The sequence below is a fragment of the Ahaetulla prasina genome, chromosome 2 (assembly GCF_028640845.1).
Source record: "Ahaetulla prasina isolate Xishuangbanna chromosome 2, ASM2864084v1, whole genome shotgun sequence".
NCBI lineage: Eukaryota > Metazoa > Chordata > Lepidosauria > Squamata > Colubridae > Ahaetulla > Ahaetulla prasina.
The window spans coordinates 136,306,709-136,334,665 of record NC_080540.1 but is presented as its reverse complement, the minus strand read 5'-3'; the positions used below and the strand labels follow the sequence as shown (position 1 = coordinate 136,334,665).

The 27,957-nt window shown below is 42.5% G+C and overlaps 1 protein-coding gene across 7 annotated transcripts in view; it reads left to right on the top strand.

Moving 5' to 3' along the window:
• The window catches only part of TBC1D16 (TBC1 domain family member 16), a 95,661-nt gene extending 73,873 nt beyond the window's left edge, over positions 1-21,788 (top strand). For 2 of the 7 annotated variants that reach the window (XM_058169620.1, XM_058169624.1), the window contains 8 exons: positions 2,975-3,122; positions 9,557-9,724; positions 10,388-10,536; positions 13,049-13,183; positions 13,786-13,972; positions 14,418-14,597; positions 16,999-17,145; positions 17,638-21,784. In XM_058169620.1, coding sequence (XP_058025603.1) covers positions 2,975-3,122; positions 9,557-9,724; positions 10,388-10,536; positions 13,049-13,183; positions 13,786-13,972; positions 14,418-14,597; positions 16,999-17,145; positions 17,638-17,883 — 1,360 coding nt within the window. In that variant the 3' untranslated portion in view covers positions 17,884-21,784. Of the gene's footprint in view, positions 1-2,974; positions 3,123-9,556; positions 9,725-10,387; positions 10,537-13,048; positions 13,184-13,785; positions 13,973-14,417; positions 14,598-16,998; positions 17,146-17,637 lie in introns of all 7 variants that reach the window. The other 5 variants (XM_058169621.1, XM_058169622.1, XM_058169627.1 and 2 more) reach the window with 5 other exon arrangements.
• Positions 21,789-27,957: the final 6,169 nt, after the last annotated feature.

Sequence of the window (27,957 nt, the reverse complement as noted above, 5' to 3'; positions counted from 1 at the left end):
CATGTTTCTCTTAATGTGTCCCCTCAGTTATGCTGAACAAAAGTCCCCCAAATTCTTTAGGTTCAAAGAGATAATTTTTGAAATTGTAGTTCAATGCATCAGAGGGTGCCAAATGGGCAAAATTATTTTGGTAAGTGATAGGCCCGTGATGGCAAATATATGGCACGCGTGCCAGAGGTGGCACACTCTGTGGGCACACGCACCGTCGCCAGCTGCTCTTCGGGTTTTTGGCACCCGCATGCCCACTGGCCAGCTGGTCTTCGCAGGGGCTGGAGTGCCAGAAACCCAAAGACCTTTGCCAGAAACCTGAAAACCAGCTGGTCAGTGCGCATGCATGTGCTGGCCAACTGGTCTTCAGGTTTCCGGCTCTCCGACACGCATGAAGACCAGTTGACCGGCACATATGCATGAAGACCAGCTGGCAAGTGTGCATGCATGCACGTGAGCGCGTGCGTTCAAGTTTGGGCACTCGGTGCCGAAAAGGTTCACCATCACCGTGATAGGCCATATACCTTAGCTGTTACTTAATGAGTATGGCTGAGAATTGGGAACAATACAGTCCATTCTGTTTCCCAACTGTGGGGTTAGTTTCTTGCCTTTCTGTCTACAGGTTTTGGTGGTCTCTTTGCCCTAAATATTTCATATAGATTTATAGCGCTGCCCCTTCCTCCTTTCTCTGTCATCCTTTTCCCCTTTTGCTTTGATCTCTAGTGACTGTGCATTTGACTAGATAAGGTTGACATGATCTAGGCAAGCCGTGTAAATCAGGGGTCTCCAACCTTGGCAACTTTAAGACTTGTGGACTTCAACTCCCAGAGTTCTTCAGCCAGCTGAGGAACTCTGGGAGTTGAAATCCACAAGTCTTAAAGTTGCCAAGGTTGGAGACCCCTGGTGTAAACCAGCCCCAGCCCTTCTCCCAAGCAAATGGGCAGTTAAAAGGTGTGAAATATAAACAAACAAACAAAGAAGACAGGTCCATAACAACCAGAACCAATGCAATCTATGAGAAGGTGAAATATTTTCATTTAAAAGCAGGGAGAACTGAAATACTTGACCTTTTTATTATTTTCAGGTAATTAACAATATTGGTGTGCTAGTTTCAGGAAACAAATATGAAGATGTTTTTCATACTACAGGATTCTTCTGCTGTTCTTAAATACATATCCACATAAAGTTCAGATTTGAAAAAAAATATAATTATATAAACTTCAAAAATTATAATGTTGAACTTATCAAGCAAGTTAATTTTTCTCTCTTTTTCCACTCCCTTGATCTCCGACTATTATTATTTAGTTGTATTATCATCATTCACATTGATGACATGTTAAAACATGAGGGCTGGAAACATGTTGCATTCTTTCCCAACAAAGCTGGGTATTTGATGAGTCACAGGATCCAGTGGTTTCACTGTCACAAGATTCTTCCTTATCCACCATTAACCTAAGAAAGCTTAAAGTTAAAAGGAGTAATTTTCTATCCAATCATCCTTTGGATCCACCTGTTATCTCGCTTGTAGATCTGTCTAGCATGATAATTATTTATGCCTTGCCAAGAGGAGTTTAAGGGAGAAGCAAACTGACCTTGGCAGCTACTCCCTCAGTTCTTTTGCCCAGATCCATGTTGGTAGGATTTGCTGAGCATACCAAGGCTCAGGTTGATTGCCATAAACAATCTGGTAAGTACTACCAGATGGAGGCCAGGCCCTTCCTTGGGTACCAAGAAGTGTGTGGCATGCCCTGATTCTTCAAGACCTCACAAGCTACAATTTGGCTATGCTGGTTCATAATCAGAGCCGTGTGTGCTCTGCAGGGGAGAAAATGAAAAGCAACGTCTAACCCCGGGAGGGGGGGCTAGAATCAAAGTGTGTGCTCAGAATATATTATGCAAAGTAAGGTCAGATTATTTCCATAATTCATTTTGATTGCGGTTTGGAGTTCTCAAGGAAATTTGCTGTTTCAGGCCTTGCTGGCACATTCCACAGGGAAATGATGATAAAACAAGCGGGTGAATGAGGAAAGGCCTTGGAAGAGATTTGTGTTTGTGTGTGTGTGTGTGTGTGTGTGTGTGTGTGTAATAGGAAGGAACTACTTTGGACCCAAGCTTCTGACTGGGCTGGACAGGTAGTAGCATCCATTTTCTTTCTCAAACATTAGCTTGTGGTAGCAGTTTAAAAACCAGATTAAATGTGTTGTCTGTAATGGTTTTAGAACATATTTTATTGTATTGTGAATTTCGTAAAAGTTTTCAGCAGGAATTCTGTGGAGATTCCCCAGTCATCCAAGTCATAGTTGTCTCAAAGGTGCTTTTTTCGTCTTCTTCAAAAGGCAACTGGACTGTTTTTTCCTCCTTGAGGAAGAAGAAGAAAACATTTTACTTCTCATCCAAGAAGCTTCATCAGTTCTGATGGCGGGGATGATGGAAGGGTAGAAATTATTTATTTGAAATCTAAACCAGGAGGAAATACTTCTGAGCATGTAAAAATTCTACTTGTTGATGAAAGTCCTAAAATTACAGTGGTAGCAGCCAGATTTTTAATTATGACTATTAAAAAAAAGGCTTTGAATAACAAATCAATGAACTTGGGTTTAAAGACTGTTATAATATTTATTAAATATTGTACTTATTTTTTTTATTCTATGTCAAGTGTAGATTATGCTTGTCACTTGGTTTTGGGCCTTGTCAGATAAATAAGATCGACTGATTAATTTTACTCTTCTATTAGCAAAACCCTTCTTTCTTATCATGGCCTTTTCACATGGTCGTTACCTGTTACCATCTATGTTTACATTTTTGGTGTGTTTTTAAACCTACAAAAAATGCACACAGTTAACATAGTAAAATCCTCTCTCAGTATTGTTGGTGCACTGCAGAAATTGTAACATGCACACAATACAGTCTGTCTCAAAGCACAAGGCACTTGGCTAATAATTTTGCTGACTCTCTCCTGCATCTCTCTCTGTACCTATTCCTTCAGTGATGAGGCCTGCACCAGCGGACAGCTGGTGGTTGCTAGCCGGGAGAGTCAGTATAAGATTTTTCACTTTCACCATGGTGGCCTGGATAAACTCTCCGAAGTGTTTCAGCAATGGAAGTATTGCACAGAGACGCATCTCAAAGACCAGGTAAGTTAGGCTAGAGCAGGCAGAGGGGTGCAGGAAAACCATCAATTCACCTGATGGCAATCAACTTCAGTAGATTCCCTCCTTCTTTCTGACATAAGCCTCTGGATAATTGGCTGGGTTTGTAAACTCAGAAAGCGCAGCTAGTTCTTTCTTATACTGGAGAACAGCAGCACTTCCTGGCTTCCTTTTAGATATAATGGAGGCATCCAAAATGCTCCTTTCTTCTAAAATTGGGCTAGAAAGAGAACACCTTACATAACTGGAGTAAGCTGGCAGGATTACTGTATTTTGGCATGCCTAGAGACATGCCAAAGAAGGCTAGGAAGGGGGTGGGCAGGGGGGGCTTAGAACGCTTTATTGGATGTTGAAGATTTGAGCCTAGTTCCATTTGCTCTCAGTGATTGGGCATGACAGGTTGGCTATATATAAACATGGGCACAGCAGCACAAGCAATCATTTGTCTTTTCCATTTTGCTTGATGTGAGGAGAGATGAAAAACATGCATCCTTGGGATGAGGGGGGGAGGGATTTGAATTCCTGTCTACGATGTATCAGCATGTTTACTGCGCACGAGGTCTTTTTTTTAATAGTAATTTATTTTAAAGGTTACAATTGACAACAATTAAAAACTAATACAAACTTTTAAAAGAAGATTCAGAAAAGAAAAAAAAGAGAATAAATTGAAAGAAAAATAGAAGAAAAAGAAAAAAATAAGAAAATACAGTAGTAAAGAAAAAAAGCATAAAAAGTTACAATTACAATTTTAATAATGTATCACCTTTTCTTAAATACAACAATATATTCTTCTGATATCTCCTTATCTATAGCCAAATCCTTAAAGCTCTGTCATTTTAATAGCGATGTCAGCAAAAGGCCATTAAGGCTTATCAGAGAAAACAACATAATCTATTTTTAACCTGGATCAACTAAACCAACTTTATATTCCTTCCTAACCCTTTGTTTCTAACTCTTTTGATCTTTAGGCTCTTCAAAATGTTCTAGAACTATGATTTCATTTTTCCTTGTCCCTTCATATAACATTCTTCACAGCTTTAACATGCCTCTTCATAAATCCAATGTAGGAAAATTATCCTCTCTTGACTTGTTTGTTGTTGTTTTTTCCTTTGCATGTCCAGTATAACATCTTTTGCCATATCATTCTTTTAGCCTGTAATTTTTAAATCCAGTTTCAAATCAGTCTCAATCTTGTGGGGAAGAATTTATTCCCATTACATCTTTGAGACACAATCTGTCTATAGAGGCCGACACTATTAAGATTAATTTCTGGGTCCATTTTTCAAAACTATCCTTCAGTAGGTCCAATGTTAAAACATTTTGCCTCATTCTATATTTGTTCAGGTAGTCCTCAACTAACAACAGCAATTGGAATTGGAACTGCTGTTGCCAAGCAATGTAGTCATTAAATGAGTTGTGACTACACCTCATTTTACTTTCTTCTTTTCCACGGTTATTAAGCAAATCACAAAATCATGAAGCGAATCTGGCTTCCTCTATTAACTTTGCTTGCCAGATGCACATGCCAACTGGGAAGGTTGCAAATAGCAATCACATAAGCCTGGGACTCTGCAACCATCATAAATACATGCGGGTTACTAAGTGGCCAAATCATGATCATTGTGATCATGGGAACATCATGAAGCTTATAAGTGCAAGGACCAGTTGCTAGTCATTTTTTTTCAGCACCACTGTAAATACTGAATAGTCACTAAACAAATGGCGATAGGTTGAGGACTATCTGTAAATCAAATTTGACTGTTCTCCTTTAGTTGTAATCTTCAGCTCTTTCCAGTTCTATGTTGTTGCTGTTAGTTGCGAAGTTGTGTCGGACCCATCGCGACCCCATGGACAACGTTCCTCCAGGCCTTCCTGTCCTCTACCATTCTCTGGAGTCCATTTAAACTCATGCCTACTGCTTCAGTGACTCCATCCAGCCACCTCATTCTCTGTCGTCCCTTTCTTCTTTTGCCCTCAATCTTTCCCAGCATTAGGCTCTTCTCCAGTGAGTCCTTCTTTCTCATTAGGTGGCCAAAGTATTTCAGTTTCATCTTCAGGATCTGGCCTTCTAAAGAGCAGTCAGGGTTGATCTCCTCTAGGACTGACTTGTTTGTTCGCCTTGCAGTCCAAGGGACTCGCAGGAGTCTTCTCCAGCACCAGAGTTCAAAGGCCTCAATTCTTTGGCGCTCAGCCTTTCTTATGGTCCAACCTTCACAGCCACACATTGCAACTGGGAATACCATAGCCTTGACTATACGCACTTTTGTTGGCAGGGTGATGTCTCTGCTTTTTAGTACACTGTCTAGATTTGCCATAGCTTTCCACCCCAGGAGCAAGCGTTTTTTAATTTCTTGGCTGCAGTCCCCATCTGCGGTGATCTTGGAGCCTAGGAAAATAAAATCTGTCACTACCTCCATTTCTTCACTATCTATCTGCCAGGAATTGAGAGGGCCGGATGCCATGATTTTAGTTTTCTTAATGTTGAGTTTCAAGCCAACTTTTGCACTCTCCTCCTTCACCCGCATCAAGAGGCTCTTTAGTTCCTCTTCGCTTTCTGCCATTAGAGTGGTATCATCTGCATATCTGAGGTTGTTGATATTTCTCCTGGCAATCTTAATTCCAACTTTTGATTCATCTAGCCCCGCCTTTCTCATGATGTGCTCTGCATATAACTTAAATAGGCAGGGTGATAGTATACAGCCTTGCCGGACTCCTTTCCCAATTTTGAACCAATCAGCGGTTCCGTGTCCCGTTCTCACTGTTGCTTCTTGACCCGCATACAGGTTTCTCAAGAGACAAATAAGATGGTCTGGTATGCCCATCTCTTTAAGAACTTGCCACAATTTGTTGTGATCCACACAATCAAAGGCTTTAGGATAGTCAATGAAGCAGAAGTAGATGTTTTTCTGGAACTCCCTAGCTTTCTCCATGATCCAGTGTATGTTGGCAATTTGATCTCTAGTTCCTCTGCCTCTACAAAATCCTGCCTGTACTTCTGATAGTTCTCGATCCACATACTGCTGGAGCCTAACTTGTAGGATTTTAAGCATGACCTTACTAGCATGTGAAATGAGTGCAATGGTGCGATAGTTTGAACATTCTTTGGCATTGCCTTTCTTTGGAATTGGAATGTAAACTGACCTTTTCCAATCCTGCGGCCACTGCTGAGTTTTCCAAATTTGCTGGCAAATTGGGTGTAGCACTTTTACTGCGTTGTCTTTTAAGATTTTGAATAGCTCAGCTGGAATACTGTCTCCTTCACTAGCTTTGTTGTTGTTCAGATTTCCTAAGGCCCATTTGACTTCACATTCTAGGATGTCTGGCTCAAGGTTAGTGACCACCCCATTGTGGTTATAAGGGATGTTAAGCTCATTCTTGTATAGTTCTTCTGTGTAATTTTGCCACCTCTTCTTAATCTCTTCTGCCTCTGTTAGGTCCCTGCCACGTTGGTCCTTTATCATGCCCATCTTTGCATGAAATGTTCCCTTCATATCGCCAGTTTTCTTGAATAGATCTCTGGTCCTCCCTATTCTGTTGTTTTCTTCTATTTCTTTGCACTGTTCATTTAAGAATGCATTCTTATCTCTTCTAGCTATTCTCTGGAATTCTGCATTCAACTGGGTGTATCTTTCTCTTTCTCCCTTGCCTTTCGCTTCCCTTCTTTCCTCAGCTATTTGCAAAGCTTCCTCAGACAGCCATTTTGCTTTCTTGCATTTCTTTTTCTTTGGACTGGTTTTAGTTGCTACCTCTTGTACAATGTTGTGAACCTCCGTCCATAGTTCATCAGGCACTCTGTCTATCAGATCTAATTCTTTAAATCTATTTGTCACCTCTACTGTATATTCATCAGGGATATGATTTAGTTCATACCTGAATGGCCTGGGGTTTTTCCCTACTTTCTTTAGTTTAAGCCTAAATTTTGCAAGAAAAAGCTCACGATCTGAGCCACAATCAGCTCCTGGTCTTGTTTTTACTGACTGTATAGAGCTCCTCCATCTTTGGCTGCAGAGCACATAGTCAATCTGATTTCTGTGTTGACCATCTGGTGATGTCCATGTGTAGAGTCGTCTCTTAGGTTGTTGGAAAAGAGTGTTTGCTATGACCATTGTATTATCTTGACAGAATTCTATCAGCCTGTGCCCTGCTTCATTTTGTACTCCAAGGCCATACTTGCCTGTTATTCCAGTTATGTTTTGGCTTCCTACTTTAGCATTCCAATCTCCCATGATGATAAGGACATCATTTTTTGGTGTTAATTCTATCAGGTGCTGTAGGGCTTCATAGAACCGGTCAATTTCATCTTCTTCAGCACGCGTGGTTGGGGCATAGACTTGGACTACTCTGATATTGAATGGTTTGCCTTGGATTCGGACTGAGCTCATTCTGTCATTTTGTGGATTGTATCCCAGTATTGCTTTTCCTACTTTTTTATTGATTATGAAGGCCACTCCATTTCTTCTGAGGGATTCTTTCCCACAGTAGTATACCTGATAGTCATCTGAAATAAATTCGCCCATTCCTGTCCACTTTAGTTCGCTGATTCCTAAGATGTCGATGTTCAGTCTTGTCATCTCTTGTTTGACCACATCCAGCTTGCCTTGATTCATGGATCTTACATTCCAGGTTCCTATGGAGAGAAAATCTTTACAGCATCGGACTTTCCTTTCACCACCAGATACATCCACAGCTGAGTGTCCTTTCGGCTTTGGCCCAGTCGCTTCATTCTTTCTGGCACTACTAGTACTAGCCCTCCGCTCTTCCCCAGTAGCATATTGGACACCTTCCGACCTGAGGGGCTCATCTTCCAGCATCATATCTTTTTTCCATTTTGTACTGTCCATGGGGTTTTCATGGCAAAGATACTGGAGTGGGTTTCCATTTCCTTCTCCAGTGGATTACGTTTTGTCAGAACTCTCTGTTATGACCTGTCCGTCTTGGGTGTCCCTGCACGGCATAGCTCATAGCTTCATTGAGCCCCTTCGCCACGACAAGGCAGTAATCCATGAAAGGGGTTCTATATAGTATCCAATTTTTAAAGCCTTATTTTACAGTTTTAACAAAATAATTCAATACAAAAGTTTTTTCCCACAGGAAGGATGCTCCCATAACCTCATTTAAAATTTATCTGGACCTTTAGACTTTAGTCCATTTGTAACTTTCTAAAACTTTATAAAATCAAAGTTTTAATCATCCTTTTGTATTTATTCCCCCCTCCAATTTTTTTTTCCAGTCCTTAAAGTTGTATTTAAAGCTTCTTTAGCTAAGGTTTGGAGGAAACTCATTCAGTGCTGTAAAACATGTTAATCCAAAAGTTCCTAAAAGCTGAAAAACAATTAACAATCCATTTCAGAAAGTGATTAGAAAAGGAAATATGTGACCCCAGAGTCCTTTCAAAGCTGACCCCGCTTTTATCAAGATTATTCCCTTGTTTCCCAGAGCTCTAAATCCACCGAAGATTGCTGTCTTGCAATCTCCTTGCAAGGTGTAACAATTTAGATCATTTGTGGGCCATTTCAAGTCATCATCTTGTCCAGAGAGGAATAACGAAGAGCTGATCCTCCTCACTAGTTTTTCATTCACTGCAGTGTCAGCTCCACAAACTTCCATTTGTCCCCAGAAGTCCCTCAACTCCCACTCCCCTCACGGTGTTGAACATTAGATGTATGCTGATGCCAGCGGATGTACTTCATGAAAGCTTATACTATAATAAATTAGTCATTAATATGCTACAAAACTCATTGTTGAAGCAAAATGGCACAGCTGCCCCTTCTGGAAATTGTTCATTCTGTGGCTCTTTACAGTCCATTCCAATCCTGTTTTGACAAGACCCACTGCCATATCTTCCTTTAATTGGCACAAAGACTTTGCAAAGGTCTTAATTATGTGTTTAAAGGTACCAGAGATGCTTGTTAGAAACAGGGTTTCTAAATTCCCTACCTCCTCCCCCCAACACACATTTCTCCTGCTGCTTTCCTCTCATTATAGTGCCACAGGGGCTTGCATTTGTGTGGAGCAACCTTTTGATTTTTAAATTAAATGTCAGCTGCAGTTTTTGCCCTGGAATGGCAAGCGTCCTCAGAGAGCCTGGCACCGCTGCTTCACTCTTCCCTAACAGCAGGGCTTTTGTATGTGGCCAATCAGATGTAATTTATTACATGCATTCCTGGGCAGACTCAAGATATGGCTGCAAGCTGGGTGAACTCTGATCTTGGACAAGGAGGGGTGAGAAAGGAAGGCAACCGCAAAGCAGTTTTAAGGGGACTCAGAACCTTAATTCCTCCAGGCCAGTGGCTTTCCCCTAGTTTCCAGCGGTTGGGTCATTGGCTGTTTTTCCAGGAATGGTATCAAGATGAGCTGGAGACCTAAGGCCGATGCAGTCATGACACGAGCCTTCTCTTTCCTTTTTTGTTTCCAATTAGCAGCTCACCGACATGAAGACCTGCATGCAGTTCTCCATTCGCCGTCCCAAGCTCCCCTCCTCTGAGACCCACCCGGAGGAGAATGCTTATAAGCGCTTAGATGTCTCTGGGTGGCTTCGTCATTTAAACAAGGCTGGACAAGTCGAAGAAGAGTACAAGCTGAGGAAGGTGAGAAGCGACTCAACTGTGGCATGTTTTGCTCTGCGGGTTTCAACAGAGAAGCTCTCTCTGCCAGACTCCGCAGTTTAAGGAATTCTGCCCATTGTCCCTGGTTTGGGCCTAATCCTGGCAAGAGGGAAGGAGCTAGTTAAGTACAGCAGAAAACACACACACACACACACACACACACACACACACACACACACACACACACACAGAGCCTCCTTCCTAAATCAGATTGCTGCTAAGCCATTGTTGGTCACTGCTGTATCAGTTAGGAGGATCTGTACCTATTGCCACGGGTGCTTGTGCCTCTCTCCTCAGGCCCCAAGAAAACGCTCAAAACTGTTTGGCTTCGAATAAATAGGAGGTGGTGGAATATCTGTGCAAGGCTGGGTCCAAGTGTACGGTTTCCAAGATTGGGGATTAAGCTATGACGTGAGAATGATGCGTTAATTGTACGGGCCCTCCAGGGGACTTATTGACATTGAAATGAGCTTGATTTGTATCTCCCCTGGGAAACGGGAGGGCTCTGCTTTCCCTCCCAGTATATGCAGATTGTGGGCTCCTGAATCAAGGGAGCTCTTGTCAGGCAGAGTAAAAAGAGCTCCCATTTCAGAAACGGCTGACACTTTTCTCTGAACGAGGTTCTCATTCTTCTTCTCTCCCTAGGCTATTTTCTTTGGTGGGATCGATGTCTCAATCCGTGGTGAAGTTTGGCCCTTCTTGTTGCGCTACTATAGCTATGAATCCACTTCGGAAGAGAGGGAGGCTCTCCGTATTGCAAAGAGAGAGGAATATTTTCAGATCCAACAGAAAAGGTGGCCAGGAAGAGATGGCTAATGGCTCAAGAGATCGTTGTAAAATTAACTTGCCCTGCTCTTCTCCCATCCTCTTATCCTCATGCTCGTCCTTTCTATACCACCTTTCATTTATATATTTTACACACAAACACACAAACACACACACATTTCTCGACTTTCCGAAATTATGATAGACCTGTAATGGATGTTTTACAGTAAAACACTTCTGACTGTCATAAAATGTTGTGCCCCTCCCCCCCCATGCACATACAGTGCCATGACCACATTTCAAGCAACTGTCTCACCTTTACATCCAGTTGTAGCGTCTTGTGAACACATGACCATGATTTGCAAGATAGACTCAGCCTTCCAGCCTTTCGAGGTTGGTAAAATGAGGACCCAGATTGTTGGGGGCAATATGCTGACTCTGTAAACTGCTTAGAGAGGGCTGTAAATCACTGTGAAGCGGTATATAAGTCTAAGTGCTATTGCTATTTTAGACAGTTTTCAGGGGGGAAAAATACCTATTTGAAAGAATAGGATTTTACTTAGAACCCAATTAGCAATCACAGACCGTAACAACAATCGGGAATCTAATTTTGTTGTAAGTTGAGGGCTACCAACACATATCTACCGTACATACCGTATTTTTTGGAGTATAAGATGCACATTTTTCCCCCAAAAAAGAGGGTGAAAATCTGGGTGCGTCTTATACTCCTAATGTAGCCCCGCCCAGCTTCTCAAACGGAGGTTTTAGAGGCTGAAAAAAGCATCAGAAACGGAGGTTGGCGCTTCAGAAAAAAAGCCCCAAACTGAGCTTCAGCGGCTTTTTTTCTAAAGCTCTGTTTTGGAGGCTTTCAGAGACAGAAAAAAAAGCAAGGCACAGAGTTCACAACCAAGGAACCTGTTGCTAAAATTCACCTTTGGGAACAGCTGATTGGGGTATTCCGGGATGCCAATCCACCTGCCAATCAGCTTTTTTCTTATTTTCCTCCCCAAAAACTAAGGTGTGTCTTATACTCCAAAAAATATGGTACAAAATCCCTCAAGGTGATACGGCAACCCTGTGTGGTGCGTTGGGCTGAGATGAAGGACTGGTCCAAAGTCACCCTTGTTGCCTATTATGCCTAAGGCAGGCCCAGAACTCCCAGCCTCCTGGTTTCTAGGCCAGCACCTTGACCATTATACCAAACTGATTCTCTCATAACTAAGGACAAAAGCATCTGTGTTATTAGAAACAGGAGTAGGGAATACCCAGTACCGTTATAGTGGAGAGAGGGAGATTTGGCTGGGAAAGAATTCCAAGTGAAGTACTTCACAGACCTGATTCATATGTCACATTGAGTCATAATTTTTTAAAATATGATTTGTTGAATAAATCACAGCTGGTTTCACACTTGCCAAATCATAACCATCCAGACATAACAGTTAAATCGATGGTGCTGACTGTATTTACACGCATCAACAACTGCTGGCAAAGCCATCCAGAGTTTTAGGGCTTGATAGTATCCATAATCTCTGATGACAGCCAGTCTGTCTCTACTTTCTATCCAATTCCAAGGTATCTGAACATATTTTTCAGAAGGGGCTGAAAAGAAGAACCTGAAGCTTTGTGGTCAATTGGAAGAAAGAACAGGGAATCAGTTTCAGACTGTTAGTTGGGTGACACACACTGAAAATTCAAGCTTTTCTATTTGCATATGGTGAACTCCCCACTGAACCTGACCAGGATGTATTTACATAATGAAAACTAGCACTTTGACTTGTACCCCGACATATTCTGTCCTCGTTGGGTTATAGTAGCACACTGTTCACGGGTCTGCCTTTGAAAAGTATTTGGAACTTTCAGCAAATATAGAACCCTGCATTCAGGCTATTGATGAGGGTGAGTTGGATTGTATCTTGGGACTTGGTTAGTTGAAGGGCTGCATTCTTCCCTTTAGAACTGCATAGGTTCAAAATCTTCAGGCAAAGCTTTTCCCTTGGTCCCGTCATCATCGTCAGAAGCATATTTAGGTGCAATTGAAAAGAAGGCTGTTTTGGCTGTTTTTGATTTTTGTAGCCTCCTGCAAAAGGAGCCAGGGTGGTGATCTTTCCACCGCCAACAGTCAGATGAGTTTAATTTTGAGAATGGTGTTTACCGATTTTAAGCTGATGCAAAACTGTTGAAAAGCATCACTGCTTTTTAAAAAAAAACCCGACTACTTATCATTTTGTATGCTGTGTTTGGTTTATACCCCTGTGTGCCCTCGTAGTACACATTAGAGCTATGCAGTGCTTTGTATCAGGAAGAGAGTGCTTTCGGATGCAAACATCACCCCCATCTGCAGCTCATTCAAGAAGTTTCTAGGATGGCATAGCTGCACTGGAAACGTTTTGCAGCGGCCTAAAAGAAAGACACGGGTGCTTTAATGAGTAGCAGCAGGTGCCGGATACGTACTCCCAAGCATTCCAAAGCATCTCTTTCCAATTGAATCTGACACGCTGCAAAACTCTAGCGTAGGTGCGCAATAACTCCTGTGTTCCTCAGGCTCTCCCTAGCACCAGATGAGCAAAAGGCCTTCTGGAGGAATGTGCAGTTCACCGTTGATAAAGACGTGGTGAGGACCGACCGCAGTAACCAGTTTTTCCGAGGAGAGAACAACCCCAACGTGGAGACTATGAGGTGATCGTTTTTCCCAATTAGTACCAAACAGTACACTGAGTGCACTTTATTGGTAAATCCAGATTCATTCTTACTTAGAAAAAATCCTTCAAAGGATTTCCAGGCCAACTAAGAAAGTCACAGGCTTTTTCTCTTGAAGTGGCTAATCTTACTCAGTGTAATGCAGTTTCAAATGTTTCAGATGCTTTGTCTCTTCACATTCTGAGGCCTTCCAAATATGGCTTGCCTGTCTCCGAATTCGTAGCTAGTAGGTTCTAAATATGTTCTGGCTGGGAATTAAGGGGGCTGTAGGCCAGTTAACAGAAAGGCATTAGGTTGGGAAAGGCTGCTGGACAGCAACCCAAGGAGATGTGAGTTTTATGCCCAGTACAAATGAATAAAATACTGCAGATTAAAACAGAGAGAGAATGCTTTGTCTCGGGTCTCTAGGTAGCTTAGGGGTTCCTGTTCTCCTGGAAATTATGTTGTCCTTTTCTCCCCATTTTCCTTCATTTTAAAAGAAACTTCTGGCCAATGGTTCCTTGGGAAGAGAAGAATGGAACTCTTCCCTAATCTCACTTTCTGTTTTTTCCTTTTTCTTTTTCTAATTGTCCTCTTCTTAGGCGGATCTTGCTGAACTATGCAGTGTACAACCCGGCCATTGGCTATTCCCAGGGAATGTCTGACCTCGTGGCCCCCATCCTTGCTGAGGTTCTGGATGAATCGGATACTTTCTGGTGCTTTGTTGGTTTGATGCAGAACACGATCTTTATCAGTTCCCCGCGGGATGAGGATATGGAGAAGCAGCTGGTGAGGCTTGGAACTGAGGGCCTTCTCTGTTTCCTTTCCATTCCCTTCCCTGTCAAATCCAAAACATGGAATCTATACCTGGGGCTGCCAAAGACGCTGTGTACCGTACAAGAGAAACGGAAGGGTCTGAGGAGTTCTGTCAGAAAAGCAGAAATGGGGAGGTTGTGCTCGCAAGAAGCCCTGGCAATGCAGAAATACCCACTTCCTGGCAGCTCCCAGGGCTTTCTGCCCAGATCCAGCATTCTTGTTGTCAGCATGTTATTTTTTGAATTGGTGGATCCAACAGCCGATGCAGCCAGCTCTGGATAGGCCTGTACACTTCTGTTGATCCGGGAGGGTGTAAAGGGGGAATGTAGGAAAAGCAGAAGGCGCAACTGTGGCTGTCCCTCTTTCTCTTCTTCCCTGGCTGTGTGTGGCTGAGCCGAGCACCATTGTCTCTTTGCAGATGTACCTGCGAGAACTGCTGCGGTTGATGCACGTACGCTTTTACCAGCACTTGGCTTCCCTTGGGGAGGATGGCCTTCAGATGCTTTTTTGTCACCGCTGGATCCTCCTCTGCTTTAAGCGAGAGTTTCCGGATGCTGAAGCCCTGCGCATGTGGGAAGCCTGCTGGGCTCATTATCAGGTGAGGCCTGGGAGCAGCTTGCTCTGGGCCCTGCATTCTCCTGCCCGTTGTGGTCCCTGCTTTCCAGCTCCCTGTCCCAGTCTTGATGGGATAAGCCAAACAGGCTTCCTGATCTCCTCTGAGTGATCTTCTGGCCTTCCCTTCCCGTGTCCTCTGCCCCCTTTGACTCCTCTGACATTACACAAACGGATGTAAATTTCCCTCTTGATGATTCATTTTGAAGCTCCTGGGCCTCTCTTGTTGCTGTGGCCACCCATCAACCTGACAGGCCTTCTGCCTGCTGTGCAGTTGCCTGTGCAGTTTGGCTGCCCTGCCCCTCCCAAGCGTAAATGTTGATGCTGCTCTGTGCAAGCTCTCTCCAGAGAGAGAGAGAGAGATGGACAGCGCCAGGCCTACCCTACTTCCACAGCGTCTCTTGTGAGGTTAGCCCCAGGTCCCAACAGCAGGAAAACAAGCGTATGGTTTGTGTCGGACCTGGTCTTGTCCTGTAAACGGAGGCTGCCACCAAACCACGTTCACCATATGCTGCTAACTCTCATTTCTCTCTGCCAAATAGTTGCTCTCTGGTGGTGGTCCAAGGAGGGGGGTTGAAGGGGGGAGAAAATGCCTGGAGCAAGCTTGCCTCAAATTAGCACAGAGCGGCAGCCAGGAAGGTTGCTCTTCTTGGCTCCAGCTCTGGCTTCGCTGCCTCTTAGCTGCCTGATCTAGACTTCTGTGGGAATAACATGTTACGGAAGACGAACTGAATCCTGCAGCCAAAACTGATTCAGAAGGGAAATATCAGATCATACATTAATAAAGCATATCATGTTAAATGCCAAAGTTCTTACGTACGGGGCCAGCCCTAAAGACTGCGAGGATTAAAAAATAAATCTGATTGTTAAAGCCTGCATCTATTTCATAGGAGACAGTGAGTTCTAGTCCCACCTTAGCTTTGAAAGCTGGTTGGGTGATTTTGGACCAGTCATTCTCTCTCAGCCCAACTCACCTCACAGGGTGGTTGTTTTGGGGAAAATAGGAAGAGGAAGGGATATTATGTATGTTCACCACCTTAAGTTATTTATAAAGTAATAAAGGCGGGATTAAAAAAAATCTAATAAAGTTGTGGTCACATTTGCATTCTATTCAAGTATATCATTATTATTTTTTTACTTATCTTGGGCACTAGGCTTTATAGCTTGATTTACAAGTTTTAGCTTCTCCCCCACCAAACTCTCATTCAAGTACGATTTCCGATACTTTTGATAGCACTCTCTAAAAATCCCTGTGGAATCTCATTCCAGTTGCTTGACTATTATGAAACGGATGTGTTGCCTCTGAGTAGGGGTGGGCAACTACGGCCCCTTTGTGACCTGTGGTTTTCAATTCCCAGCTGGCTCAGGAATTCTGGGAACTGAAGTCCACGGCTTGTAAAGGAGCTGTAGTTGCCTACTCCCGCTCTGGAGGCATCTAGTTTTGACTCCTTCAGCTGACAGCAGGGGGCAGCATTGCAACCTTCATCTTTCCTGCTAATTGTGGCTGCAGAAATATTTCAGAGAAGCAGGGTGGACGTTTATAATATCCTACCCGTTGTTAGCAGTGTGACAGAATGGCAGTCTTCAGTTTCCCTTAGTCATTGCTGCCTTTCTTTCCGGTCTGATCTTTCCTAATGCAATCTCCAGCACAATTGGGTACCTGCCTTCTCAGCTGAAGATATCTTTGAATTCAGTGGGGCTCAGATTAGTGTGTGAGCAGCCTTGCTCTAATGGTGTCCTTCACCTAGATGGCCACCATCTCCCTTGATCCCCAGTCAGCCAGAAGGCAGCAGCTTAAGGAAAGCCAGTGTGTAAGACTATAACCTTCCTTCACATGGTCCCAAGATTCGAGCTAATGTTTTACTCATCCTTTGCTCTGGGCATCCTAGAGGTTAAAAATACTTAGACTATATAGCATCCACTCAGTGATACCTATCCCTGATGTAAATAGTGCCACTCTGCCAATGGTGCCTGTGCTGGAGATTGCAGACTCCAAACCAGTTTTCCAAAGCATTTATTTTCCTGTGGGTCCCACCCCCTCCCCCTTCATATTTCCTTAAAGAAAATAGTCTGCAGTCCTCATTGGACAAGAGAATAAAAAATCTGAAATGCAAATGAAAGCTCTGGATTAATCTGCTGTATTCAGAGTCTGAAATTCAAGCCATAACACCCCACAAGTTCCGCATTACATGAAGTGCTTTCTTTTGTCTTAGAGTTTCTGCTATATATAGAATAGCAATAATGTTTCTCTTCCATCTTGTCATATAATTCATGTTCACCATAAATTGCTTTTCATTCTGTTGCCATTTTTTGGGTGCTTTCTCTTAGCCCAAGAAACCTCTTCAAAGCATTGTTGGTAACTGTCTTCTTGGTTACTTTTGCTGCAGACAGACTATTTCCATCTTTTCATCTGTGTGGCTATTGTGGTGATCTATGGGGATGATGTCATTGAACAGCAACTGGCTACGGACCAGATGCTGCTACACTTTGGGAACCTCGCCATGCACATGAATGGGGAGCTCATACTCAGGAAGGTAAATCAATGTCCAGGGTTCAAGCGAAAACTTCTGGGAAGAAATTTATGGACCTTAAAGGAGTGCACGCAACATTGTGTCCTATGTGAGGGGTTTTTTGGGGTATCTATGTGTGATCAGCAGAGGTGGTATTCAGCTGGTTCAGACCAGTTCGCCTGAACCGGTAGTGGAAATCGCAGGTGGGCCTGCCCTGCTGCCCCAGCTCTACACCATCTGTTTAGGCACATTTTTGAGGCCAGGCGCATGCGTGGAAGGTGCGTGCACCAGCAAAGCGCATGCGAGGAAGTCAGGGCGCATGCATGAACGGGGCACATGCGAGCAAAGCATGAGCACACACTCACATTTGTGAACCGGTAGGGAAAATAAGTGACTACCACCCCTGGTGATCAGCCTTCATTATAACTTACAATAGGCATGGTTTAGATAAGCTCCGCCATTCCAGATAGCTGTCTTTAGTGGACCTAAACATCTCCTGCTGTCTCTCTCTTCCAGGCTAGGAGTTTGCTCTATCAGTTCCGCCTACTACCCCGGATCCCCTGTAGTCTGCATGACCTGTGCAAACTCTGCGGAACAGGCATGTGGGACAGCGGCTATATCCCTGCCGTGGAATGTACTGGAAATCACCCTGACTCAGATAGCTGCCCATATGGAGGCATGGTGGATGAGCCATCTCCCAAGTCAGGAAATGATTGCAGGAGGGGACTTAAAACGCGAGAGGTCTTTGCTTTCCGGAAATGACTGTTTGGGATCGTATATTGGCTACACGAGGACTGCACAGCGGTGGGCACAGAAAACTTGGCACAGTCAGGGCCTGGCAAGCAAAAAAATGGACAAAAAGTTTTTCTTCTGATCCAAAAATAAAGCTGGCCATGGGAGGAGAACAGGAACGATACAGAATGGAAGAGTTTCCTGCTTTGTGATCAGAGCTGGATTTTGACATGCATCGTACGAGGAAGCCGGTTGAACAGGCTATGGAGGTGCTTTGTAGTTTGGAGCAAATGGAGAGAGAGGCTGAGGCTGGCAAATCGGGGTCAAAAGTGACCTGGGATTCCCTGCCACCCCAACCCTTGTCAGGTAGGGAATAGTGACTGCTTTAGAAAATGAATCCACAACCAGCAACCCTGATGGTAGGTGAAGGGACAGGGCCAACCGTGCCCCTTTGCCCGGGTGCACCCACACACCTATGCATGCAGATACTGCTTTAACCAAAATGCACCACTCACTGGCTTTATGTAAAGCCACGATGACCACCTGAAGTATAGTCTGCCAAAAAACAATAAAAATACAAACTTTGGGGTTCCCAAAGGAAACATTTCAGTGTGTGTGTGTGTGTGTGTGTGTAAACCTTGGTCACTGTATTTTAAAAGCCTTTAATTTTTCTCCATATACACATCAAACATTCGGCATTAGGAAAGTGAGAATTCAACAGCTTCACTGTGAATGTAAATTATGCAAAACCGCACCTCATACAAGATGGTCTGTTTGATTTAAACTTCTCAAATAAAACAAACTGGGAAAGGTTCTTCTCGGTATCCCAGTGGGAAGAATCACTTTGTGGCATTTAGCTTCATTAACAACTTCTCCGATGAGGACTTCAGGGGTCAGAGAAAGGAGGCTACAAGTTTTCGTTCTCCTTTCAAACCAGTAGCCTACATTTAGCTCCCCTCCTCCAGTTTTATTGCTGTTGATTTAACTGTTTCCTAGTTAAAATAACACTAAAAAACCACTTTACTGCAAGCAGTAGGATCATCCTGAAATACTGAGTTGGTGAAATGAATGTCTTCCTGAATAATGTGAGGATTATTTCAGTCACTGAGTCAGTTCAAAAGTTATTTAAGCAGAAGACCAGTATAGAAGAAAACAATTAACTGTTTAAAAATAAAAAGGAAGGAAGGCCAAGCTAAAAAGATAGTACCCTTATTGCCAATATACATTTTCAGCCATTAAAATTTGGCTCTTCATTAAATAGCAAGGCAGGGAAACTCTTCTTGCTACATCTGTCCCAAAGGGGACACTTGGATCTAGGCCTAGGGGAAATCCACAAGCTAGGGGAGGGGTGAGAAAAGGCAGCTACTTGGGTTTTGTTTTTGTGTTTTTTTAAAAATATATATATGTTAAAACTTATAAGAGAGAAGCTCCACCCAGTTCTCAGGACCTGTTGCTTTGAAATGTAGGCCATGCGCTGAATGAGCTACCAGGTTCTTCACACAGGTTGCAAAGTGTGAGGTTTTTTCAGACATATTAAGTAATGCCTTTGTTAAAAGCCACAGCTGTCCCCTTTATAACCCTAGCAAAACCAGCAAAATTTACACCACCTTCCCACCTCAGCCAAAGGCAGCCTGTTACTTTATATGGAAATGGGAATTGCCAATTGCTGATAATTTTACCTGTGTTTTTTTTTTTTAAAAAAACCAGATGACAAAAAAAAGAGAGTCATTTGTAGCTTTCAGATAAATTGGATTATATGTCGTTTGGAAGAAGAGGAATATTTCCAAATCTAGCTGAAAGGAATCTGGTAGCTAGGCTATAAAATGTTATTCAGTGTTTTGTCCAAAAATTGTATTTTTTAAAAAGTAGCAAGGACATTTTATAACAAATGCAATTTATTGTAATCAAATTGCAGCAGTAACTGGGCTGTGTTGCAAGAGTAGTTTCTAACAGCTTGGTAAGCGACCCAGAATTGCTTTTCTGAGTGAGATGAAAAGCATATAAATTAAATAAATTAAAAACAGATAAGATAAATAAATAAGCTTTGCAATACAGTATAATTTGACATGAATGTTGCAAGTCAGAATTTGAGTGTTTTGCCTATTTTTTTAAGATTGAAATCCCAGTGGCAGACTGATAGGGTGAATTTGACAGATCCATCCCTATATTGCAGGGAGGAGTATAGCCCACAGCAGATTAAGGAGTTACTTTCCCTGGGAAACAAAAACTGGGATTTTTTTTCTATTGAACCAGAGCAGAACTTGGAACATTAATGAAATTCCCTAATCAGCTTGGACCAGAAGAATTCCTGGTTGCCACTTTAGAAGGAAATAAAAGACTTATGTGTGTATATTTAACTGTCTCTACAGGAGTTAGAAGGAGCCTGTAAAATAAATTGTACATCTGGGAAGCTCAGTTATTTGGGATTTGTACAGCACAACTTTCCCTCTTTAATGAATTCAGTTTCAGCCTGAGATGTACAGGATCTGGTTGGAGTCAAACCGAAGGCCAGCTTATGCTTTGTGATGGGTTCTTTTTCTGGTCAATATACAAATTGCAACTTTTAAATTCGTTGAAAGCTGGAAACTTTTATTCCTCTAGTTTTATTTAAATCAATTAATCACTGTAATTCTTTATGAAGCCTTTTTTCCTCTTTAACATTGGTTTAGTGGCATCTTCATTTGCACATGTTTCCAATTGTATAATTAAATTTGAATAAAATCTTGTATTTATTAAGAACATTAATAAATTATTTTATTGTCTTGCTTCCTATATAATAGTGATGACGATATCTTTTTGGCATCGCGTGCCGAAAAGGGAGGGCCACAACCAGGAAGAGGAGTTGCCCAGGGTGCATGTGTGCACCCAAAAATGAACTTCCAGTTTCAGCTACTCAGCTTCCGGTTTCTGCCAGCTATTCTTCCAGGTTTTCAGTTGTTGCATGCGCATGCGCCCAAGAAACCCGGAAGAGGAACGGGTGACGCCGTGCATGCCAGACGACATGGCTCCTTGTGCTACTTCAGGCACACATGTCATAGGTTCACCATCACGGCTATATAGACTGGAGGGGAAATTTGCTGCAATGAGTTTAGAGAGCCTTGGCTTTCTTTGCCCCATTTTGCAAATGAATTCATATCCTAATTCTCTTACGTGAACCAGTATGTTTTGTATCCCAGATCAATCGCTGCACATTTATTGAACTGAAGCAGAACTAAACACAGTAGCTTAAGTTGCATCTGAACTGGAGCAGTGGCCAAAACAAGAGTATCAACAACTCTGCAGTGAATTTCAACATCTACCTAATTGAAGGCAGAAAACTGGAATGCAGGTTTTGGCGGTCTGACCCTCCCCTGTTACTCCTGCATGCAGAAGGTGTTGCATCTAGACTCTGTCCTAGGCTAAATACTATGTGAAAACCTGAATTAGTCACATTTTGCACTTTTAACAGGAACAAAGTTGGAGCTGAGGTAAACTGTCCTTGATGCTAGTGCTGTTTTCAACTTTTTCAGTTGCTGCTTACGTCTTGACGACCCTTTCCCACAATCATCCCCATTAATGGAGATTAGCAGATCACTTGGAGAACAGATAACCATTGGGGCTTTAACTCCCTGCCATCTTGTCCACATCCAAGTTTTTTCTCGATGCTTTTAAAAATCTCAACACCTGATCTACAGGAAAGCTGGCCAGGTGGGGTGGTCTCCCTCCAAGAAATTATTGTTTCTCATAGCGTTTATTATGAGAAATCATAGCAGGTGGCAGCATGCATTGTCTGACCTTGAAAAGGCTAAGCAGGCTAAGACCTGATGAGCACCTGGAGGGGAGACCATTAGGAAATCCCACAGTTGCAAGCTAGAAGAACAAAGTTGAAAAAGCAACGATGAACCACTTCCATGTCATGGCCAAGAAACAACATGAATGTGCTCTTGGTGCAATCAATAAAGTTGAGTTTTCTAAAGCAACGGTATCCAACCTTTCTGGTTCACATGCTCTCACCCAGCACTTCCACAGCCCATTTCCAAACAGTCGGGCCTAGCACCAAACCACAGACTGGAGGTTGGGGACCCTGTTCTAAAATGTTCCTAGGGGATTTGAGAGTCCTGTGAGAGGAGGTGGGGCTCAGAAGCTCCACCAGAGTGAGGGTTTTTGTTGTTGTTGTTGTTGTTGTTTGGCATGGAAGCCTCTTTACTGTATCACTGTTTTGTTTCAGGATCTGTTTCTCGGTTCCTGAATTTGCAACTTAAGCCATTCTTTGTCACCAGGGACAAGCGAGAGGAGGCCTGGATCCCAATCCTTCCCTAGGCATTCCTGGTGTATCTGAAAGCAGTTTGCCTGTAACCTCTCCTTCCTTCACAGAAATTCAAGCCTGTCTTTGTCATCGGAGCAAAGGGCTTGTGTTTGCATATATAAACAGAAATGGGGACGGAGGCTGAGGCTGAGGGGGAGAGGAGGGGGAAGCTCTTCAGATTTCAAGGTCAGGAGGGAAAGAGCTGTTTTAATTTCAGTTCAGCCCTGCCATGCTGGAGATGGCTGTGAGAGAGACCTCTCTGAAGGAGCAGCTTCCCTTGCTTTGGGTAGGGAATATATTATGGGTTGGCCTCCTTCACATCTCCTGGAGGTCACAGGAACACAGCACCACCTACTGTCTGCAAGCTCTACTGCTCAGGGGTGATTATGCTACAGCGGGGTAGGCAACTATGGCAAGTTTATGACCTGTGGACCTCAACTTCCAGAATTCCTGAGCCTGCCATGCTGGCTCAGGAATTCTGGGAGCCAAACTCCACAGGACATAAAGTTATGATAGTTCCGCCCCCCCCCTGCACTATGGTGTAATTCCAACACAAACATCCTTCTGGCTACTGGCCACAGTTGAGCTGACCCCATATCCCAGGATGGTGATGATGATGATGGCATTTTTTTTAAATATGGTAGCTGCCATTGCCAATGTTTAAACAACATAAGAGAACATGTAGGATTATTCTATAAATGTGCACTGTTACTCTAAAAAAGGAATATGGCTAATGGGCTCATGCAAATGTATTTCACCAGACAACCTTTTCCACAGAAGATGGCACCCAACGATGGGACAGGTTTTTGAGATGAATTGTATTCTAGGAATACTAAGACAAGATGATGAGCCTCTCAATTTTTGGGCTTAAAATACAGTGCAGGAGATTATTCTAGAGTTGAAAGGGGCTTTGCCCCGCCCCCCGCCCAGTTTCTCTGTTAAGTAGATGTTCGTATATGGCTGGTGCTTAACCATAGTGCTTGACAATTACTTCACAAATTTAAGCATCAGTTCTGTCAGTAAGAGTACATTCCTAAACATGCCTTATTGTTTAGTTAGAATAGATTGTGTTCAACCATTCCTCAGTATACTTAGTGACAGGTTGTCTCAAACCTATAACAATTGAGAAAATATACCCTTCTCCCTGGCATTGTCCCACCTAAGTTCAGGAGAGAAATAGCAGTAGATGCCGAGAGAACTAAGCAAGAGAAGAATCCTTGATGTCCTCTGAATGGACATATGCCCAAAGCCCACAGACTCAGATCTAGGAACACTTTCATGGCAAGAACAAAATCAAATTAAAAGATGGAGGAAGGAGTCTGCCAGAAATGAATAACATTAAAGGAGGATATGGCTGAAGGATCTGACCTTCCTTATATTACTTGGAGGACCCCGAATAGGATGAGAATTGGAATGCCTACGTGTAAATAGGCTCAAGTTGAGGCTCTTAGTGGATGACAACATGCTATGGAGAGACACAAAGCCCGGCCCATCTGCTGGTATGTCAGCTACTACCAGAAATGTACCAATAGTGACTTATTTTTGGCCAATGACAAAGCCAAGAAGATGGCTTCATTCTGACAGTTTAAAGTTTGATCTAGACCCAGAAGAAGAATGAACATCCCTCACATTTCGTGTATAAAATGCCAGAGGGATGGGAATGCTATATATATATATAATTAGTGTGTCAACAGAAAAAGGTGAGAGATTCTGCCATGCACATCACAGGTCATGTTGTTATGCCAACAATTGCGTAATTGTCCCTTAGTATGTGATTATACACATACCAGATCAGAGTGCTTCCCAAATATGTATTAATGGTATGGAACATGTAATGAGACTTTCTGAAGAGCTGAACCAGTACAGTTTGTGCATCTGTATACACAGAAATCCTATTAGCTAAATGAGGTGTACTTTCTAACAATAAGGTATGTTTATGAATGTATTCGTATTGATCAAACTGTTCCTAAAAGCAGCAGCAAATGTGAATAGATTGAGCTCTGAGATGATACCGATCTACTGCCCGTGCCTCGGTTAGTGTTTCTGGAACTGGAAACTATCCTACTTATCAATTTACAATGAACGTATTTTCCCTTCTGTTTGCAAACAGGTACCCATTTAGCTATGGCTGTTTGTTTATACTAAAATCCAGATCACCATTGTTGTTGTATGACACTATTAAGGGGTAGGATCCCTCCCTATCATGCTTAAATTCTACTACTTTATTGCATTTCCTATAGTAATGTCAACTATGAATAATGAATATTCTTGACTTGATCTATGAGAATCCTTCCTTCTGCAGGATATTGGTGGCCATCATGGGTTATGAGGTCACTGGTTCTCTTTCCATCTAGCATCTCTTTTTCCAGCCTCAGGAAGAATGGCAAGGAGAGCTTCCCCTAATGCTGAATTGTGTGCAGGAGGAATTTCCCCTCCCCATTAGGCTATTAATTGTCAATATAATGTTCTTGTATATTCTGGAATGCATCTTTATGAAGGAGCTTCAAAGAGTTGAAAGCCATAAAAATGTATGGTTGAGTTATTCAAATAGTATGAGAGAAGTATGGCCTCAATCATAAAGCCCAACTGCTATAAAGGATAAATTTTGTCCCAATTAAGTGCAGTTCTTGTAATTGCAATTGTTACAGATGTGTCCAAATCCATCTCAACATTTTGTTGAGATGGATTTGTTATGGATGGGTCCTCTGGGGAGTGGCCAAATTGCTGAGACAAGGCATTTTTTAGTCCCAGATTGCTGCTTGCCTGCAAGTCTTCCTATAGGGATAGGGTGAATTCCCCCCCCCATTTCCTAGAAATAGGCTCATCTGTATGTACGAACACAGCCACAAACCCAAACTCACTTTTCTTTTGGCCGTGAGCAGTAATCTATGGCAGCTTTTAAATTCTTGCCCCCTGAAAATGCTCCGTGATTTATTTACCCTGTTGCCAATCTTACCTCTCTTTCAGCATGCAGAAATTTTATTATCTGCTTTAAAATTAAGAACAGGCATTTGTTCTTATTGCAAAAAGCAGCACATATAAGGGAAGAGTAGCTGAAACTTTGGCTTTGTACCAATCCATCCTTTAACCTCTGGTTAGGAAGGACGCAGGTGGGCGTTTACCCCACAGAATCTGAAATCATTTACCAATAGCCTCATAGGAGCAGCTGAGAATATGATTTCCTTGTGCTGGAAAGGTAAAACAGTGGAACAGAATGTTCCTGGCAGATGGTAACTCAATGCTCCCCAAATGAACATGCTGTCTTAGCATGGGCCCAGTGTGCTGTTAAATGCCTGCTTTCATTATGGAGACCTTTTTGATAAGGAAAAGACAAATCCTGTGAAGAAAGGACTTTGCAATCGCCACAATTTGAAGGGTCACCTCATTTTTAGGCGGGTTATATTTGCTTTAATAACAGCAGGGTCATGTATGAGAACAGGGGCATATACCAAATGGCCCCAAACCGACCAGCTTGTGCTTTTTACCTGAGCTTTATAAGGGCTCTTTGCTAACCAAGCAAACTAACCAAGCCCCCAAGACTCCACCTATTAACAAGGGTGTTCTGGGGAAGTCAAGGGCAATGTCTCCACGAAGCAACATTCAGAGACATGCTCCCTTAAGGTCAAAGAGGTGGCCATTTAGTTTCTCTTGCATTTCTTGGAAAATCTGCGCTAACTTCCCATCTAGCCTGTGTAAGATACACTACCTGTATTTCAACTATCTATACTTCAGCTATTGAAAGAGAGGCTTTAAACCTCAATACTAGTGTGTTTCACCCACTCAGCTCCTCATCGAAGATCTAAAAGACAACCAGCCTCTATTTTGGGCAAACAGCTGGAATACAGCTAATTTGGAGGCACCGCATGCCAAGTGTCTTCCTCCTTAAATAAACTGTCTCAAATGGCCCCCAGTGGTTTCACAAGGAGAAAAAAAATGCTTTTGTCATTGCTGCTGGCTACAAACACAAGTTCAAGTAAAGTGTAGCATTATTATATTTTATGTGCAATTCTTTTTTCTTGAGGTCACATGATAGTATAATATCATGGTAAAGTGATGCAATGGATGGGGTAGGAGAAAGACTTAGAACGATAGGTGTAGCACTTTTCAGTCACAACCCATCTTTTAAAATGTGGAAAAATGCATATGCCAGAGTAGAACACTGTCACTGAAAATGGGTCTTATCTAAATATACCATATATATATATATTATCTCTATTGTCAAAGGCTTTCACACAACTGGATTCTAGATAGTTTTTATTACCCAGGGGGGAAATATGCCATTTTTAAAATATAAATGTTGCCCTTTAGCAGTGGGAAATTATGAATGGTCCCAGAAATAGAAGTATATCTGGGAGAAAAGGAGGACCAGATTTAACAAATAGGCAATGAAGATGCTTTCAGTGAACACAAAGAAGTGGACATCATTTTTCTTATTTCCCGGATCAGAGTCCAGAATTTTTCATCAGCTTCTCAGATATCATATTCAACAGTAGAGGATTTTGCAGCCCAAACTAACCCTTTTGATTATTTTCCCAAAAGTCTATCACTTTCACACGTAAGGTGAATACTATACTTACTCCCAAAATAGAAATCTTCTACTTTCAGACTTCAGCATGTTGCTCAGTTTAAGTACTACATATTCTTGCAGATTTCTAGGATGAATAGGTTCAAAGAAACACAATATAATTCCTACCATGTAAAGGGGAGGGGGGAGGAAGAGGAGGAGGAATTTTCAGCAGAGGTAACCTTATTTCCCTGAAAATAAGACATCCCCTGATAATAAGCCCAATTGGGCTCATTTTGAGCACATGGCAATAAGGCCAAGCGCTTTAAGGGTTCAAAAAAACATAAGACAGGGTCTTATTTTCGAGCAAACATGGTAGCTTGCTGTAAAAATCTTGGAATTCTAGAATCATACGATTAGAAAGCAAGTCATAGGTCATTTCACTACATTCTTTGTCAGTAAAGAATTCCTTTTTGGAAATCAATGCCACCTCACAGGTTTTAGAAGCCTAGATGATCTTGGTTGATCTTGAAAAAGTTGAGCAGGGTCAGATCTAGTTGGCACTTGAATGGGAGACCACCAGGAAACCTTAGGATCATTGACTGAAGTTGAAAAAACCGATGCAGGAAGAAAGCAAACTATTTTCATGCTGATATCAAGAAGCAACATGGATGTGTCCATCTACAGCAGAGGTGGGTTTCAGCAGGTTCTGACCGGTTCTGGAGAACTAGTAGTGGAAATTTTGAGTAGATCGGAGAACTGGTAGTAAAAATTCTGACTGGCCCCACCCCCATCTATTCTCTGCCTCCCAGGTCCCAGCTGATCGGGAGGAAATGGGGAATTTGCAGTATCCTTCTCCCCCAAGTGGGTTGGGAATGGAGATTTTACTGTATCCTTCCTCTGCCATGCCCAGCAAGCCACGCCCACCAAGCCATGCCACACCCACCAAGCCACACCCACAGAACCAGTAGTAAAAAAATTTGAAACCCACCGCTGATGTACTGTATGCCTCAGGAGTCAAGCTTGATATACAGGAGATTTACTTTATTTCTACTTAGATGCAGCCATTCTCTAGTTGTTTTTCAGCTAACTGATAGCAAAATAAATAAATAAATAAATAAAAGGAGCAGCATGTGGGCAGCTTACTTAATTCATTGTGACACTGATAGATACAGCCACCTAAAAGGTCAGTTCAAAACCTACTTATTTCTGACCTACCTGGTAAAGACCAATGGCCTAAAGCAGTGGTTCGTGAGCTGCATTTAATTTCATACATGCTTTGAAAAAGGTTTCTTCAAGGAGAGTTCTTTGTCCT